The sequence below is a fragment of the Parasteatoda tepidariorum genome, chromosome 12, assembly GCF_982258835.1.
Source record: "Parasteatoda tepidariorum strain Cologne lab strain chromosome 12, Ptep-v5.0, whole genome shotgun sequence".
NCBI lineage: Eukaryota > Metazoa > Arthropoda > Arachnida > Araneae > Theridiidae > Parasteatoda > Parasteatoda tepidariorum.
Window position 1 is genome coordinate 29,561,849 of NC_141766.1, and position 18,192 is coordinate 29,580,040.

General features: G+C 33.4%; 1 protein-coding gene across 2 annotated transcripts; it reads right to left on the bottom strand.

Annotated features, from left to right (window-relative positions):
- Positions 1 to 2,121: 2,121 nt before the first annotated feature.
- LOC107450206 (E3 ubiquitin-protein ligase MARCHF3) lies at positions 2,122 to 17,295 on the bottom strand. 2 transcript variants are annotated; one of them, XM_016065953.5, is made up of 6 exons: positions 17,034 to 17,295; positions 12,819 to 13,183; positions 10,084 to 10,214; positions 7,974 to 8,200; positions 4,468 to 4,661; positions 2,122 to 2,550 (listed from the first exon to the last, which is right to left on the bottom strand). In XM_016065953.5, exons 2-5 carry the CDS (start codon positions 13,177 to 13,179, stop codon positions 4,469 to 4,471), a joined length of 912 nt encoding a protein of 303 aa, XP_015921439.1. In that variant the 5' UTR covers positions 13,180 to 13,183; positions 17,034 to 17,295; the 3' UTR covers positions 2,122 to 2,550; position 4,468. The 2 variants fall into 2 exon arrangements, with proteins under 2 accessions (XP_015921439.1, XP_015921440.1); XM_016065954.5 differs by lacking the exon at positions 17,034 to 17,295 and adding an exon at positions 16,362 to 16,510.
- Positions 17,296 to 18,192: the final 897 nt, after the last annotated feature.

Sequence of the window (18,192 nt, forward strand, 5' to 3'; positions counted from 1 at the left end):
TGCTGCTGTGGTAACAAGCGAGAGTACATTTCTAATGGGGGTGAAATGGAGGAAAGAAGGTGTCGATTGGTTTACTTACGACGACCTACGCTAAGATTAAGACAAAACTATTCACCCCATACCACTATTCAAATTGATCGTCCCTTGTAACCGTAGTACCCGCCACGACGAGACGGGTGTCTGGAAGAGTTCTCCTGAAAGCCGTACTATAGATATATCAGTCAAACTCTTTAAAAAAGGTGTCTGAATTTTAACATATTTCATTAGGTTTAATAGAAAGTTTTACTCTAAAAATTAGGTATTTCCCCTGTTCATTGCGATCTTTGGATTTTGACAAACAGAACTCAAAATGTAAAAATTTGTTTTAGTATCCGAACAGTTTTATTAAATTAAATATCACTTTTGGTTAAAAAAAAAACTTAAGTTGTAGAGTAGAAACAACTAATGAGGGATCCTGACTTGAACTGCTTTCCTGATTGATTTCTTCATTAAACCTGATTAATTTGTTCATTAAAAAAAAGTTATTTGTTAATTTTAAAAACAAACTTTTTTTTACATAATTTCAGACCATAATAGTTAAACAATCGATTATACTTTTTGAGAGTTTTCAAACTGTTAGTGCAAGTATAAACATCATCAAAAGTATATTAGGGTAAGTAACAGTATTTTAAATTTTTTTTATATCACATTACCAAAGAAGTTAGTTATGAGTCCAAAGCTAAGCAATATTGAATGTATCCGATGTCCCACAAACGGCCGATGTTTTGAAAAAGGAAAAACCAGTAGTAGATAGAAGTTCCTGTTGTTGTCAACAATAGGAGCAATATTACAATGGAAATACAAAGAAAAATCACTATAGCCAATAGATGTTTTAATGGAATTAGAAAATACATAAAATCTAATGTAATTCATAGAAAAACAAAAGTTATATTACATAAATCTATTTTAAGACCAATTTTAACATATGCTTGTGAAACCTGGACCATATCTTGTACGGATGAGGTTATGTTGGGTACTTTTGAGAGAAAGGTCTTGAGAAGTATTTTTGAAGGAATTAAAAAAAAAAAAATGGTGTGTGACTTAGAAGAACTAATTTAGAGATTTATCACTCATACAATGAACCTGACATTATTAACTTCATTAAACGACAAACAACAAAATGAGCAGGCCACGTTATCAGAATAGAGGAAGACCGTACCACAAAGAGTTTTTGTGATACGCCAAAGGGTCTGTCATTGGCCAGAACAGTTAGCGCAGGAAAAAAGAGGCGTGCCGAATTTTAGTTGGATAGAAAAAGATCTTTTGGTCTTGAAAACTGGAAAATGCTAGCAGGAAAAAGATTAACCTGGAAAAAACTTCTTGAGAAGGCCAAGGCCCACCCTGGGCTGTCGAGCCATTGATGATGAGATAAAAAGTGTACGGTTTCTTCGAAAACCAGATATCTTGCCACTAAATTTCATAAAATGTTTGTCATTAGATGGTGCTTCTAACTGAATAACTATGAAACATTATTTTGAAATTAAACTCCATTTGCAGAAGCGACGTGTTGTAATTTGTACCTTAAAGTAATAGTACTTTATTTCCGTTGCTCTAGAGCTGCACAATGGGCTATTGGTATCTATCTGTGAAGCATCCTCAGAGGATGATCCGAAAACATGCCATGTTTGGTCCTCTGCAGAGGGGATGGCTCTTTTGCTATGAGAGTACAACGATCTGTATGAGCGATCTTTTTGCAGGATGATCAAATTGGTCATCAACTTGCCCACTGACCGCAGCGATGCTTGATTTTTGTGATCCACTGGGAACTACACCGTAAAGAAATTTTAACAGATGCGTGGGCAAATATTTTCATTGGAATGAAACAGGCTGCAGAAAACTGTTAAAGTGGTTTATAGTAAGCTTCTGTTGATGAGTTTAGTAACAAATTTCAAAATTTGTTGTTGAGTAACATAATAAATTCTCTAGATACCGATTAAGATTATCATAATTTGAACAATATTGAAATCATTGTCTTTACCATGATAAAATAGGAAATATTTTAGACGTATAAGGTTATTAGATAAAGGAAACCATTTTATTGACTGCCCATTATTAAAACGAGTTGCAGATAAATATAAAAGATGCGAAACTTCATAAAATTTTATTAACTTAAAAAAAGTTCAATAATTAAAAGTTTAAACAACCATAAAGGAAAGTTAAGAATTTTAAAATTTTACAAGTTTTAAGTTCTCAAATCGAAATAAAGCAACACAAATATAAAACAATTTGCACTTTTTCCACAATAGTGCTTCTTTAAAATGCTTCTCATTAGTGCTATGAGCATTAGTAGTGCTATAAGCAATAATAATAATAAAGAAAAGCATCTACGGTTAAAGGATTCTTAAAATTTAAAACTTTACTAAGTTAAAACATTTTTAAAATGTTTTAACTGCAATGAAGCAAACAAATATAATAAAACAATGAGCACATCCTCCATTATAGTGCTTTTTCATAGTGCTAAAAGCATTCATTCATTTTCCTTAAGAGTCCTGTGGGCTTATTCATTTAAACCTACAAAGAGAAAAAAAGAATTTTTATTTTTAAATATTTTTATTAAAATAAACTACTTCGTTAAAACTTTTACAATCACATTTTCTTTCAATAGTTTAGCCTTAAAAGTGATTAACTGCGGGATAATCAGTGACTTGTATTCGCAATCTAAATTTCTATGAGCAATCTCCTATTATGCCTAGAACCTAATCTAGAATGCTAAGAACAATAAAAGCTTAATCATATAATTTTATAGCTTAGCGGCGCAAAGAATACTGAAGGCGTTTTTCATTTACAGCCTAATATTTATATGTGTATGATTTAATCATGATTTAATGAATTTCATTTGATGTTATGAATATAATGCAACAGAAAGATATTGCTGAGGCTGAGAATGAACAAATGTTCACTAATGTGCCAATCTTAATGATTCAAATGGGGGACTCAAATATGCTATTTAATTTCGAAGACAATATCTTAAAATACGCGCCGACCGGCCTGTGTAGGGGGCAGGGAACTGTCTTTGCATCAGAAAGGTTCTGGGTTCGAATCCCGGGCAAGACATGAATGTTCTTTCCTTCTCTGTACTATCAGTCCTCACTGTGGGAGCGACGTTGGCCCACCTAATATGGTGCCCCTGAAAGAGAGGCCAACAAAATCGTCCTGTATATGCCTGAATTGACGGATGTTAACACAGGTGGGCATTGGAAAAAAATATATTTTAAAATACGAAATCAGTCTCAAAAGCGTACTTTCTCTGAATAAACATAATTCTCTTCGACGTATTGGGATTTGACCATCTAATATAAGGGTAATTGCAATCTAAAGAATATGGTCCTAATTCACGATCGCAGTGCTCGAATACGCCATGTCCATGGAAGACTGGTTTCATGTCTTGACCCTTCCTCCTTCCCCCTCTTCTCAGTTGTACAGGAATGCACTACGAAATTTTCCTCTAACATTTTTCGTATTTAACTGTCAAAAATATATTTAAAAATTTCCACGACACTATCTTTTACACACTATGTTCAATGTTGTTTTCAGTTCTATATAGTTTCCTATTTTAAAGTTTTTAATCTATTTGAAAAGCACGACAGAAGCTAACGTACTTCCTTCTTCCATGACTCTCCACACGCTAAGTGGTGAAAGCATGCTAAGTGTTACCATACGTAGAGAGTTCTGCTTTACGCCTCCTGTAACCCATTTTGATCACCAATGTAATTTAAAAATACAAAATTTGAACGAAATACATTAAATATCTTCAGAGTTACAATATTTCAAAATTTCATTTCGCAGGAACTATTATACATTTCCTTTGTTACTTAGTACCTGGTACTATGTTCGACAGTTCACTTTTATTTGCGCCACTCAGTATATACTTTACATTCTACCAAAATTTATTATTATATTTAACCCTTTAATGGGCCATTTATTTCTAGTAAAGGTAAATTAATGTATATTTGGAATAGAAATTGATATAAGAAAAAAGAACTCACTTAGCTTATAAGAAATTAATCTAAATTTTAATGCCATTTTTTTTGGTGGTAAGTATATTTACCACGACCTATTAGTAACTTATTAACTTTTTTTTTTCGTTATTTATCAAATAAATTTTATAAATGCTACAAACTTCAAAAGGAATTATGTGTTTTATAACTTTTGTACGTTTTCTTAAACTAACAAATGGTTACCAATTTTATTCAAACGCACTTCAAGAAAGCTGAAGTAATTAAGAAATGGAAACCTAAGTAAAAAGTGGTGAAAAGTTTACCCTGGACTTTAAATAGTGGTGGGAAGTATACTTACCACTGCCTTCGAAAGGGTTAAATAATGTGTTTTTACACGGAGAGATGCAACGGTTTTTTTTCCCGTGATAGCATAAAAATTAAGTATTCCTTTCTAAATATTACTTCAAAAAGCACTTGAATGATTTATTACCTCAGCTTGCCTCTGGAATCGAAACGACTACATTTGGGTTGAAGACAAAATTTGGTTGGTTATTTGGCTCTTGAGTGACAATTTGAATACACGAGTGATTTAGACCATCACTTGCAGTTGAAATCCTCGTAATTTTCATCAACTTGACGTTATGGTTCTTCGTCCGCCATTTTAAGTAACATCGTATGTGGTACCTTTGAAAGAGAAAAACCAATGTATTTAGTTGCGTATTGCAAGTAAATTAGCGTTAGGCTAAAACTTCAAAGCATGCATTTTGAGAATCCTTGTATAATTGAAGTAAACTGTCCATTGCGGTTTGATATTAATATTTACGTTGAAAAAGTTTCCCAACGTTGATTTGCTCAACAACATAGGAGTCTAAATAGAGCAATAAGAGAAAACACTCTCGCAATGGACAGTTTGTTGACTGCAATGTAATAGGCATTGTGCGCTGGCTCAACTCCTCTTATAAGAGAGTTGTTGTTGTAGTTTAATGACCTCGCACTAGAGCTGCATAATGGGTATTTGCGACTGTCTGGGAAACATCCATAAGGATGATCTGAAGACATACCATCACAATTTTGATCCTCTGCAGAGGGGATAGCACCCATGCTTTGGTAGCCTAAGGACCTGCTCACGAAGTCGAGCACTTTACGGTAGAACAGTTTAACGAGAACTAATACCGCACATCCTCGGTCTCTTCGTAGACTGATTCAAGTAGTCACCAACCCGCACACTAACCGCAGCCGGTGATGCTTGACATCGGTGTTCTACTGGAAACCATGTCTTAACTATCAGCTCACCGCGGGACCTCTTATAAGAGAGAAGGGCTCAGCACGAATCAAATTAGTAGTCCGACGTAATGAACATAAACTGCGCAGTGGAGGTAAATAAGAAAGATGTCACTACGTTCGTGCTTCCAAGCTGCACAGTAGGGGGAAATACGAAAGTGGTCAGTACTTTTGCGAGACTAAAGGTAGGTAGGTACTTAATTTACGTCGCACTAGAACTGCACAATAGGCTATTAGTGACGGTCTGGGATACACCCCCGAGGATGATACGAAGACATGCCATTGCAATTTTGTTCCTCTTCAGAGGGGATGGCTCCCCAATTTTAGTAGCCCGACGACCTGCGCTTGAATTGGAGCACTTTGCTGTAGAATAGTTTAATGATGACCGATACCACACACCCTACCCAGGCTTATCAAAGTGGTCATCCAACCGCTTACTGACAGCAGCCAGTGATGCTTGACTTCGGTGTTCTTCTGGGAACCGTGTCTTTACCATCAGTCCACTACTAAAGGATCAACTTTCTTGTTTATGGTAACCCTTGCTGAGGCCTACTCTCATCTATACTCCGTTGCAAGTTAAAAGACCTTTATGGTATAGGATTTAAGTAATCATGCGTGACTGCATATAGTTACGTTTCATTTCTTTTTCAAATTGTACAAATATGCTATCAAAACAATGTAAAAAGTTAAGCACGCCAGACAGAAATTTAATTCGTGCTATCTTTTGCGATAGGTATCATGGAATTAATGAAAAAAGGTTATAGTTTGGTAGCCTTAATGGAATCCTAGGCTTGGCGACATATTTCGAAAAATAAAGAGAACATTCGTTCTTGAAAAAGATACTATATGACGTTGCAAGAGCATTGAAATTGATTGGACCACTAAAAATAGCGTGTCTTATCTTTACCTTTTAGAAGAGAGGAGAAGGCCTTAGCGTGGGTTACCACAAATAAGAAATTTGATCCTTTAGTAGTCCAAACGAAATTACATCTTTCATATTTTCTCTCACGGTGCACCTTAGTAGCCCGAATATAGTGACATCTTTCTTACTTTTCCTCCACTGCGCAGTTTATATTCTTCACGCTTGACTGCTAAATTGATCAGTGTTGAGGCCTTCTCTCTGCTAGAAGGTGTTAGCTTTATGCTGACATGCCCTTTCAAATGCGAGATAAAGAAATTTTACTTTTGTTTCGCTGTAGAAAAAAAATCGTCTTTTACTTTTTACTTTTGAGTTGACGGTTACCAATGTTCAACTCCTTCGCCTTGTAATTTTGAACCCCATCCAGAAAACAAGGGAATTCCTGGATCAAGTATTGGGAGAAATTTGTCTTCGTGGAGGACTTTTTGATGGAACTAACTAGTATTTGCGCTACATCTAGATGAAAACCACGAAAACCTCCCATAGTTAGCCTGACGGTAAGGGGACTCTAACTCATTATCCACTGAGGAATGTTTTACGTCTGCACTGTGGTCGGTGTGAACCGGTTGCGGAATTCGTAACGACCAGCCATCGGTGGGATTCAAACCCGGTTCCCGTCATTGGAAGGCGAACGCTCTATCCCCTGAGTCACCACTCTTGTAGAAAAATTGTTGTTGATTCTGGAGAACGCCGTGCACAACTTTCTTCACTTCGTCCGAATGGAAACGTAGTTTTCTCTTATGTGGCTTAAAGATGTAAAAGTCACAGGGTGACAAATCAGGACTGTGCGGCGGGTGGCCCAACACTTAATAACGGGAATTTTATAAGGTTGTCGGGATTTCACGCTAGACGTGTGGGTGGGCATTGTCACGGAGAAGGATCACTTGTTGTGGGAGAAGGTATGGTTGTTCGCTTTTAATTGATTTTAGTGGTTTCGTCAGAGTACAATACCGCATTACGCTCACATTCTACAATCAGAAACTGTACTTCCACGCGTTACTCCGATCTGGACGCATCCATGTACAGCAAGACTTTACTTTCGATCAGTTTATTTTACCACAAACAGCTTTCATTGTTCAACGCTGTACGCAGTGTACACATCTTACAACCCTTTATATCTCTGTTCCATGGCGCTGCCATAGCTGCAGTCATTCTGACACAATCGCACATGTCCAATTCTCATTTGGGCAACCCGTATATAAAGTATTATAAAAACATGTTGTTGTTGACGTATGCCTGTTAAGATAGAGGGGTGCGATTATTCTTGTTTTCCAGAGGCGCCATCTATGGCCAAGAATTCGACTTTTGCCACACCCATTCGTCACACCCGTTTATAGGGTTGACCCATTCATTCATCCACAGATCGTAATTTTGGCTTGAATCAGAGAACGATCAATCTCCAATTCAGTACCTCCAGAGGTATTGATTTGTTACGGAAACATGGAGGACTGCGAATCGACAGATTTAACTTGCATCAGTCACCATTTACAAACACAGAGAGTCCTTGGCCGGTGGGGTTCGAACCCACGAACTCTCGGGCATGGGCCCAGCGCCCTACCGCCCAGGCTATCCCTGCCATAAAAACAGGTTAAATTTCAATAATCAAAAGTTTTTTTTTTTATATAAATTTACCTTATGCTGCCTTTAAGCAATACCTTAAGGCGAAAATTCAAAATCTTTATAATTTTTTTATTCCTTTTAATAAGCAATTCGCATCACAAAAATGTTCTGGGTGCGAAACTAGGGTTTAACTTATGCAAAATTTCTAGATCAAAAGTATAGGATAACATACATACCTAACAGTTAAAACAAGCCATATAATATAGGAAGTAATCAGAAAGGTTGCTAATCCCATCAGGCAACCAGCCTCTAGGCTGTTTCCCATAAGTACTTGTTTCATAGCTCCTTCAACACAAAGCATACCGCTGACAAAGGCCAATGGCGTAAGAAGGAAAAAGCATGTCAAGTCACCCATAAAACTGCTCCGATTAACTGCATTTGAATGCCTTTCAGTTTGAATAAACTGAAATAGATTTAATCATTAATACATTATTTTTTTTAATTGAATGAAATCAATAGTTCTGCCACTTTTATTTATTGGATTGACAACTAATTTCCCACTGTTTTTAAACTTTTAACATAGCGCATGTCACTAAATGTTTTTGGCATAATGTATTAACTGAAGGATATTAGACATATGTTCTGGTAGAACAAAAAAGTAGCATATTTTGCTCAAGCGAGTTATTTTTTTAAGGAATTTATTTGAATTTTTAGATCATTGAAATAGAAGTTGATAAATGAGCATATTTAACGTCTTTTTATTTTTACTCTAAGACTATAAAAGCTGTTCGTGATACTTGTGCTGTGCTGAAAGAGGGTGCCATAGCGTTAGCTCTTGATTGGTATTCTAGGTTTAAAAATTGAGAGTTTGACCTCAAAGACGCACTTTTTTCTTCGATGAAAAACAGTGGGCAGTTTGTCAAATTTTCATTTTGCGACGAATCTAAGTTACTTGTTAACAAAGCTTAAAGCCAAAATGTAAGTATAATTCCTCATAATGCTGCTTCATCATGTAAACAAAAGCCGGTTCTGCTCAGAGAAGTTCTCTCTTTCTCAAATATACACGAAGCAGAGTTTGTTCTGTAATAGAAACGGTTGAACCCCTTCTCATGCCTTAGATCACCTTACTTTTGAGGTAAACCTAAGCATTTAAACCCAAACAGTTGAGAGGATCCGCCTCATTCGCGTTGTGTATTGAACCAAATTTTGTATAAAATTGAACTGGAGAGAATAGGCTAAGATAATGAAATGTTTTCATACTGCTGCAGAGAAGATCTTCACTCAATGGGAAAGGTCCAGAGGTTAAAAACAATGGAAACTTAGTTGCCAACCTTATAACAGTACTTGTAAAATTTTTTTTCAAACAGACATTTTATGTGGCAATATTATATATTTCCTAAGACGACAACTAGAATATCATGTTATGTGATAGCTAGAAAACACTTCCAATTTTTTCAAAATGTATGTTTTAACTTACGATTCTTGGTTTTTTTTTTTTTTTTTAAAAAAAAAAAACTCCATTTATAAGATTTTAACCCACCACTACTTCTAAATAATTTAAAGGCTTTATTTTAATTTTTTTAAGAACTAATCTACTGGTTTCCTTCAAATTTTGGATTATTGTCATTAAAAATTAGGTATATTAAAATGGTGTAACAGTTTTATATCTTGAAACTAAATTTTATTTTGGCTCATTATTAATAATAAATTATTGTAAATAATTATTTTTAGATGGAAGTATCTCTGATTAAGCACGATTTTAAATTGTGTGTAAAACTTCATTTGCGTCATTAGTGCGAAAGATATCGGGGAATACTCAAAAAGTTAAAATAACATTACCAAACATTCAACAGCACTACTCACCAAAGATTATCTACTTAGCTGCTACTTTCATACTTTGTTGGTTCAAAAATCCGGATCCGGGGGAAATAAAAGACTGTTTAGTCAGAAATAGTACGTTTTTGTGCTCTGTGTAATTTCATAACTTAAAATATCGTCTGCATTATTTGAGAACTTTAAGGTTAGAAACACATCACCATTTAAACACGTCGAGATTTCCATGTAGAAAATGTTTCTGCGTACTGTGTTGTAACTACGGGAAATGCTGAAAACAATCAGGAAACAATACTAACGTTTGATGTTAATCAATAATAGCGTTTGATGTTAACAATGTTATCGTTTGATGTTAACAATGTTAACGTTTGATGTAATGTTATCACAGTTAGAAAAAGGGAGATTGTCACTATGTTACAATAACAAAAGCTCTTCAATTCATTAAAATCTTGCTTAACACATTCCTCTAGTAATCTCTTTAATTATTAGTACAAAACATAAAATAATACATACTTCATAAAATGATTTTGGCTTGCGAATGGTAACAAATGGATAATTGCAAATTTCACATTTATCGACAGTGTTGTTACATTTGCTGCTTAACCATCTTTCCATGCATTTCTTATGGACGAGTCCAACTGTTCCTGAAATAAAGTACAAAATAATTTACATCATATTTTATAACTTCCTCTTTATTGTTATAGTTTCTTTATCTATTCTTCTTAATTATTGGTTTTTATCTTTATTAATATCTTTATTATTGGTTTCGATCTTTATTATTATTATTATTGTTTTCTATCTATTATTCTTGCTAGTTTATTCTTTTCATGCTATTCACTGCATATATTATTCTTTATTATTGTTTTTTTTAATTTATTATTCTTTTTATTAATATATTCTTTTCATGTTATGAAATAGTTTTATATTTGCATGCTAAATAAATATTGGCAAAATAGATACATATATGGCTAATTTAAAAGTTGCAAAAATTATTTGACAAATATTTCTCAAAAAGGTTCTCAATTTAACTATATCGAAAAATTTGACATAATATACAATACCATAAAAAATGCTTTTCTATTTATTCAATGCCTTATTTTTTTTAATAAAATATTTAATTTCATTTGATATTTCCCTACGTAGCTTTCAATGCGTAACAATACTTGAACATTCTAATATTCTCAAATTATGAATTAGAATATTGATTGGACAAGATTGCGAAAAGAGTTTAATTTAATAATAAATCAAATATGGCTATACCGTATAAAATTCAAGATAACAATTCTCAATATTCAGTTTCACAAAAAATGTTCACAGTATTCAAAATTAAAGGTGTCAGAAACTTCCTTTGCTTAGTCCCAAAGTATTTTAGTTTATTTTATTATTTCATTCACATTTATGAAACTCGTAATGAATTAGGTGGAATCGAATTTGCATTTTGTAAGAAAAATTGGAAGTAAATCGGATAAAAATTGAAAGAGTTATAAAAGTTTGCATCTAAAAACGATATAATAACAGAAGACTATTTAAAATTTGTGCACAATTTTTTTCCGTCGGTACACGCGTCATTTAAGTCATGTTATTTTTTACTTAAATCAGTTTTAACTCACACAGTGCTCTGAAATTGTAATGTCAATAACTGCAATACGCAGACTTGTATGCTCATTACAAAGCTGTCTAATAAGATCTTGTCAAATTGAAGAACAGATGGCTCACTAATTAAAGAAGGACATCACAAACTCATTACCTTCCTGGCTGAAAGACGTGACAGCTTGGCCAGGAAGACTCCAATTGGTATCTTGTGTTAACAGTTCTTGTATACAGGGCTGCCTACTACTACGCTTTTTTTTCCCAAATAATTTTGCATTAAGCCGTGGTGGCTCTGGGGATAGAGCGTTCGCCTTCCAATGAGGCGAACCGGGTTCGAATCTCAGCGATGGCTGGTTGATACGAATTTCGCACCCAGTAGTAGACGCATCATGAGTAAGAGTCCTCTTGCCGTCAGGCTAACCGTGGGAGATTTTCGTGGTTTTCCTCTCCATGTAACGCAAATGTTGGTTATTTTAATCAAAAAGTCATCCACGAAGGCAAATTTCTCCCTATACTTGATCCAGGAGCTCCCTTGTCTTCCGTATTCGATTCAAAATTACAAGGCTACGGAGTTGAGTATTCGTAGTCATTGACCCAAAATTGGGTCGTCTGTTCAACGACGGTCATATATATAAATATTACAGAATTGTAGGTTATTAGAGATAGGTTAGTACTTTATTTACGTCGTACTAGAGCTGAACAATCGGCAATTGGAGATGATCTGGGAAACTTCCCTGTGGATGATTCGAAGACATACCATCACTATTTTTATCCTCTGTAGAGGAGATAGCTCCTTTGCTTTGGTAGCCCGACTACCAGCTTGCGATATCGAGCACTTCTCGGTAGAACAGTTAATAAAGGATAGATACCGTGCACCCTTGGTTCCTACGCAAGCAAACCAAAGTTGTTATCGACCTGCTTACTGACAGCAAATAACGATGCTTGACTTCGATGTTCTACTGCGAACCATGTCTTGATGATCAGATCACTGCGGGGCGTAGACTGTTAAAAACTAAAACGTTCAGAGATTTCACAACTTTGCAAAATTTTTTGAACTTAACCACCAGAGGGCTTGAACAAAGTGGCATTTTATATAAAATTTTGAATTATTTTCATGCAGTGGTGTGGAAAATAAATTTAAATAAATTTACAAAAGCAAAGATTAATACATTAAAGCATTAATGAGCTACCACTGGAAGAAATTTTCCCAAAAAGCATAGAAAGTTGACAGCCCTGTTAGCAGTTCCATCTCCAATAATTATGTTCGCGAATTATTTTTCCATTATAGCAAAAGTTTTCATAAAACAGATAAAAATTTTCTTTATCTGAACTAAATAACACGACAGTTACAATTGTAATTATATTGTTCCTGAAGTTCATTTTTCAATATTTACTAAAAAATTTCGAAGAATGTTTCTTCTCAACTATTGGAAATCATTAATGCATTTTTTAATGAAATATATATTAAATATTAAAGTATTTAAAATATATATTATTTTATATATATATAATTATTAAAATATATATAATATTCAAAATATATATTAAAGGCTGTGATTACGGAACACCATGTGTATATTGATTAGTCTGGAAGAGTGCCAGTTTTTTCACAATAAACAGTTAAATACCTATAAAAGAGTTAAAAAATTTAATTATACCAGTGCATCTACAAGGCGACACCAAATCTTCTTTATCGTCACCCTCGTGGCATATACGACAAATAGGACCACTACTGGCTGCTGGTGACTGAAGTTTAGATGGGAATTTGACAATTGTGTCAAATGGTGAAGATTCTCTTATTTCAGATGGGAAGTTGTAAACAAAAAGATGCTTAATGCGAATATTTGGAGTAATCAGGCATGTTGTTTGTTCTCTTGGACTCTGATCATTTGGTGTAGTCGAGCAAGTTGGTTGATTTTCTGGAAAAGCATGAGATTCCGGTTTTTGCTGGAAAGGTGAATTCAAACTTTCATCTGATAGTGAGGGTTGCAAATTTGTTTCTTTCGCCTTATACGCCATGTTTCTGAAAAAAAGTATGATGGTTCAATAAAATTTAGCTTTTTCCTTTTTTTTTGTAGTTTTGTTTTGTTGTTGTTGATAGTTTGGTTTTTCAGCCCTTTTTACGCTGCAATATTTCCTGCCTTGGAAAGCCAAGGTGAACTTGCCAGAACAATTATTAACAATACGAGCTTTAATAAATTATAAAAAAAAGCATTTAAATAATAAAAATTAATAAAAATTCGTAACATTTTTAGTCAAAATGCAAAATGTCAAGAAACAATTCTATATGTTGAGATCTCAGAGCAATTTTAAGAAAAACTATATTTTGAATTTGGTAAAAATTGGAAAAAATAAATTGAATTGGAAAAAAAAAGAATTGAATATTGAAATTGGAAAAAAAAGAGTATATAAAAATATCAGGAAGCTGTTTTAAAAAATATTTTCTACTCCAAAACAATTTTTTAAAAAATCATGAAAAAGCCATAAAAAGTGGTCCAATGTCATTAATATGGAAAAAGTGATAGTTTATATTTGTAGTATTGATAGTTTATAGATGACAAGTGAATATGTCTTTCATTTGTCGACTTTAGTTTTAAAAAAAGCACTATATAATTTTTTTGCGTGGACAAAACTACCTTGTTTCTGCCAAATAAGTCCTAATAATCTCCGTAGATTTGGCGTCCAATAAGAGGACAATATTTGGTATAATTTCATCACTTAAAAAATTATGATTTTTGATTTTTTTTTCTTTTTCTATGCCATTAAAAAACGATTGTCTATGTAAAAATGCATTTGGGTTTACTCTCGTTGGTCTGAATATTTAATAGCAAATAAAATTTATGAGAAAGGTCAGGAGCTTAACGTAAAATATCTGATCGTGAGTTAGAGTCCTCTTTCAATCAGCCTAATCATAGGTGGTTTTCGTGGTTTTCCTCTCCATGTAACGCAAATGCGGATTAGTTCCATCAAAAAGTCCTCCACGAAAACAAATTTAGCCCAATACTTGATACAGGGTTCCCTTGTCTTCTGGATTGGGTTCAAAATTACTAAGTCATGGAGTTGAACATTGATAGTCGTAAACTTATATAATACATATAATACAATAGTTATAAAATACATTGCAAAGGTTGCAGTAAATTAGCATTTAAATATGGCTCAAGGTACGTATGTTATGGTTCATCGTTGAACCAATTAAAAAAAGAGTCGCATTTTTAAAATTTGATTTCTCAGTAACAATTCTTCCAATTTCTCTCAAATTTTGTATTTTTTTAAATGTAAAATCACATTCTTTAAAAAGACGCAAAAAGTATAGAATAAAAATTCTTTTGTAATAACATTAGTAGTCGTAAACCCAAAATTGGGTCGGCTGTACAACGACGGTTATAAGTTTCACTCAAATTGCTTAATTGCTAATAAGTTACAAGTTATAAGTTCATAAAAGGTTATAAGATTCATTCAAATTGCATTTTGGGCAGTTTTATGGCAAATAGATATCATAATTAAGTCTAGTGAATTTTGTTTCATGACCAAAGTGTAAAGAAAAATTGTTTAAAAGAATCCTTCATTATGTAAAAAATGCTAGAAATTAAAATTTTTAATTTTTTCATGCAATAACTAATTATAATTGTTAATTTTTTTTTAAAAGCTCTTATGAGCTGCATTTATTTTCATGAGTTTTCTTCCTGCCTAGCTAATATTTTTTAGCAAAAGCCGCTTTTTCTGCCATTATTTAAATCTTGGTTCTCAGGAGGTTAAAGTAAATCTTGAGCTTACATATTTTTCTGCTTTAAAAAGAGTAACAGTCCCTTTAAATTGACTCTAGACTCTGGGTTAAAAATATCTCAGCTAAGTAGTTTTGCATTTGCAAACTGTTTACATAGTTCGCTAAAAACTTTTGATCTAATGATCGGATCTTAAAGTTCTAGGACATGATGGATAGAGGGGGTGATCTTAAATATGCTAATAATTGAGATCACATGCTACATGGAAATATACAAAATTTGAGTGAAATCGGTCGAAAAGTTCGTGAGAAATTGAAATTCAAAAAAGTCAGATATTTAAAATTCGATTTCTCAGAAACTATTCGCACGATTTTGCTCAAAATTTGTATTTTGTCCTTTAAAATAATATTCCTTAAGATGATGCAAAAAAATGTTTACCATTCATTTCTGAACTTTTCAACTATTACTAAATAAAATTAATATTGACCATAAATTATTTTTTGCACGGTATTATCTTTGCACAAACGAATTTGATAATTGCGCGCAAAAATTTTGGAATTCGCTAAAAAGTTTGAGTTATAGCGAAATACGTAAAAAGTGAAATTAACATTAAGGGGTCCAAATTTTGGAGTGCTCTTCTGACCAAACTATGGGGACTATATTTCCCAGATCCACTCTTTATACTTAGGGATTAGAAATCGGAATTTGTAGAAAAAGGAAAAAAAGAAAAGGTATGTTTATTTAGAGAAAGTACGTTTTTGTGTCTGATTTCGTAACTTATAATTCACGCATGGTGTGAATGTGCATGAACTTTGTATAAACTTTTCCTTTATTAAGTGGTTAGATTTAAATTGTACCTTATTTGGTGTTCCACCTTATTCGAAGAGATATTACAATACAGTTTTTACAGTGTATGGTTAAAAATGTCGTTACTTTGTAAAAAATTTTCATGTATCTGAACATTAAAAATAGCGGCAACTAATTTACACCACAGTGGTATCCCACTACACTTATACTCAAGGATAGTATCTGCTGAAAATAAAACACCTTGAATTTTATTTTACACTACTTGGTGTAAAGTAGCAGCTACTAGTCACTATGGTTGTTATTCAATAACACTAAAATTTATAGTTGCAGTAAGATATGATACACATAAGAATCAACAGTTATTTTTAGGTGACAATATGAAGTAAGAATCAGTAATTTAGGTTATATACATACACGAATTCTTAAAATCAAATTAATTTATAAACCAAACATACGTGTAGCACAGAGAGAACTCTTTGCTTACGGTGTATCATTTGTACCATTACATGTGGTCCACATGTTGTACCAGCCTTAAGAAAAAAGGTTAAGAAGAATTCGATTTAGGCTTAACGAAGTAGAATAGAAATTATACATTTTAAAATTATTTAATACAGTTTACAGACACTTGAAAATTAAAATATAAAAATCCCTATTCTGCAACTAAAAACATACATATTTTTAATGGTGAACTTACGTTTCTGTAGATGAAAAACAGCATTGAAGACGACCACAAACACTAGTCAATTCGTTATAGATTGTAAACAATTTCAGTCGATATCAAAACTTGCCAACATTGGAGTTTTCGAAAGCAAAATTATTTATGCAGAAGGAGCGAGATCTTAATGTTAACTTTTTATCTCTTCGGCGTTTAGAATTCTTATACACTCTTTAAATTGTATATGAAAGCTAAATTTGTGGTTAAATTGACAAAAGTATTCTTTCACATAATTTTTTGGGTTGTTCAACATTAAATCCGGAGAGATTGAACTGATTACACACTATTTTTCGCAGTTTAGGGTGATTCACGATGAAGAGACAAGAAATATAATTTTGAGTAGGAATTTTTATGAATATGCATCAAATTGTTTATGTATTCACTTTTTGTACTAAGATATTTCAACCTTATGAGATTTGCCTGAATGATTTTTGTAAATGGTATTCACAGCTTAAATTGAATGGAAGCGAAATATACCAGTGTTCAATGATTTTTTCGCTTTAAATCAGCATACTTAATGTTTTAACCTAATTAAAATTCGTTTTAAGGATATTATAAAATATATAAATTTTTTTTTTGCTAATTAAGGCACACAGTTTGAATTTAAATAAACAAATTACAAAACTTACTTGATTATCAAATGTTTCCTAGAAGTATTCAGTTTTTTTTTAAAAAAAAATTAAAAAATAAGAAAAAACGTTAAACGCAAAACAAACAAAGATAAAAGCTTAATTCATTTTAATCAGAAAGCGTTTGCTTTAAAATGCTAGTTTCAAGTATTTGTTTTTAAAGTTTTAAAAAGACCAGCAACTAATGGGTTAATAAGTTAGCTATTATCAATTTGTTATAGATATCCTTAGATTTGCTTCTCAGGACCTTCTTGGCCGAGAGGTTTCACTACTCCACCAAAGACTCTGCAGCTTAAAGGTAGCAGGTCCAAGCCCCACCGCAGCTTTAGATGTATCTTTGTTATGTCTTTCTCTAATTTGTTCTGTCTGTTAACTTGACAAAAGCTTATAAGCCTGCACAAATATATGCGTAACATTAAGTAAATAAAAAAGATCTGCTTCCACTTAAGGGTCTCCCTAATCGAGCTGTATCAACTGCCAAACGCTGTGCAAAGCGTGGAGGTAGCGGGTTCGAAACTCGCTGTTATCCTGGATGTATCTTTGTGCTGTCTTTCTCTGTATTGTGCTATCTGTCTTTCTATTTGAGAAAGGTTAATACGCCTAATTTGAGCACAAAAATCAGAAAATGTATGTAATTCCAATAAACCAATAAACTTCTATTTGCAGAATTCAAGGTTCACTAAATGCAACTATGCTCATGATTGTGAAGTATTGCTCTTCCATTAGACAATCAAGAGATAATACGTTCGAATATCTTTGTATGCAAAGTACTTTCTTTGTTCGACGTAAGCTAAGTTCGACGTAAGTGGCGTTACTAAGGAAGGGGAGCCATCCACTCTGCAGAGGATCGAAATTACGCAATCCGCATTCGTGGTTTCCAAAAACTTTATCAGCAACAGGCTGGACTCTAGCAAAAAGAATATTGAAGAAGATTTTATATGCCTTATTGAGGAAAGTAATTGTTGTTGTAGTAGTAGTAGCTCATTTACGTCGCACTAGAGCTGCACAATGGGCTACTGGCGACGGTCTGGGAAACATTCCTGAGGATGATCCGAAGACATGCCATCACAATTTTGATCCTCTGCAGAGGGGATGACACCCCTGCTTCGGTAGCCCGACGATCTGCAAGCGAATTCGAGCACTTTACGGTAGCACAGTT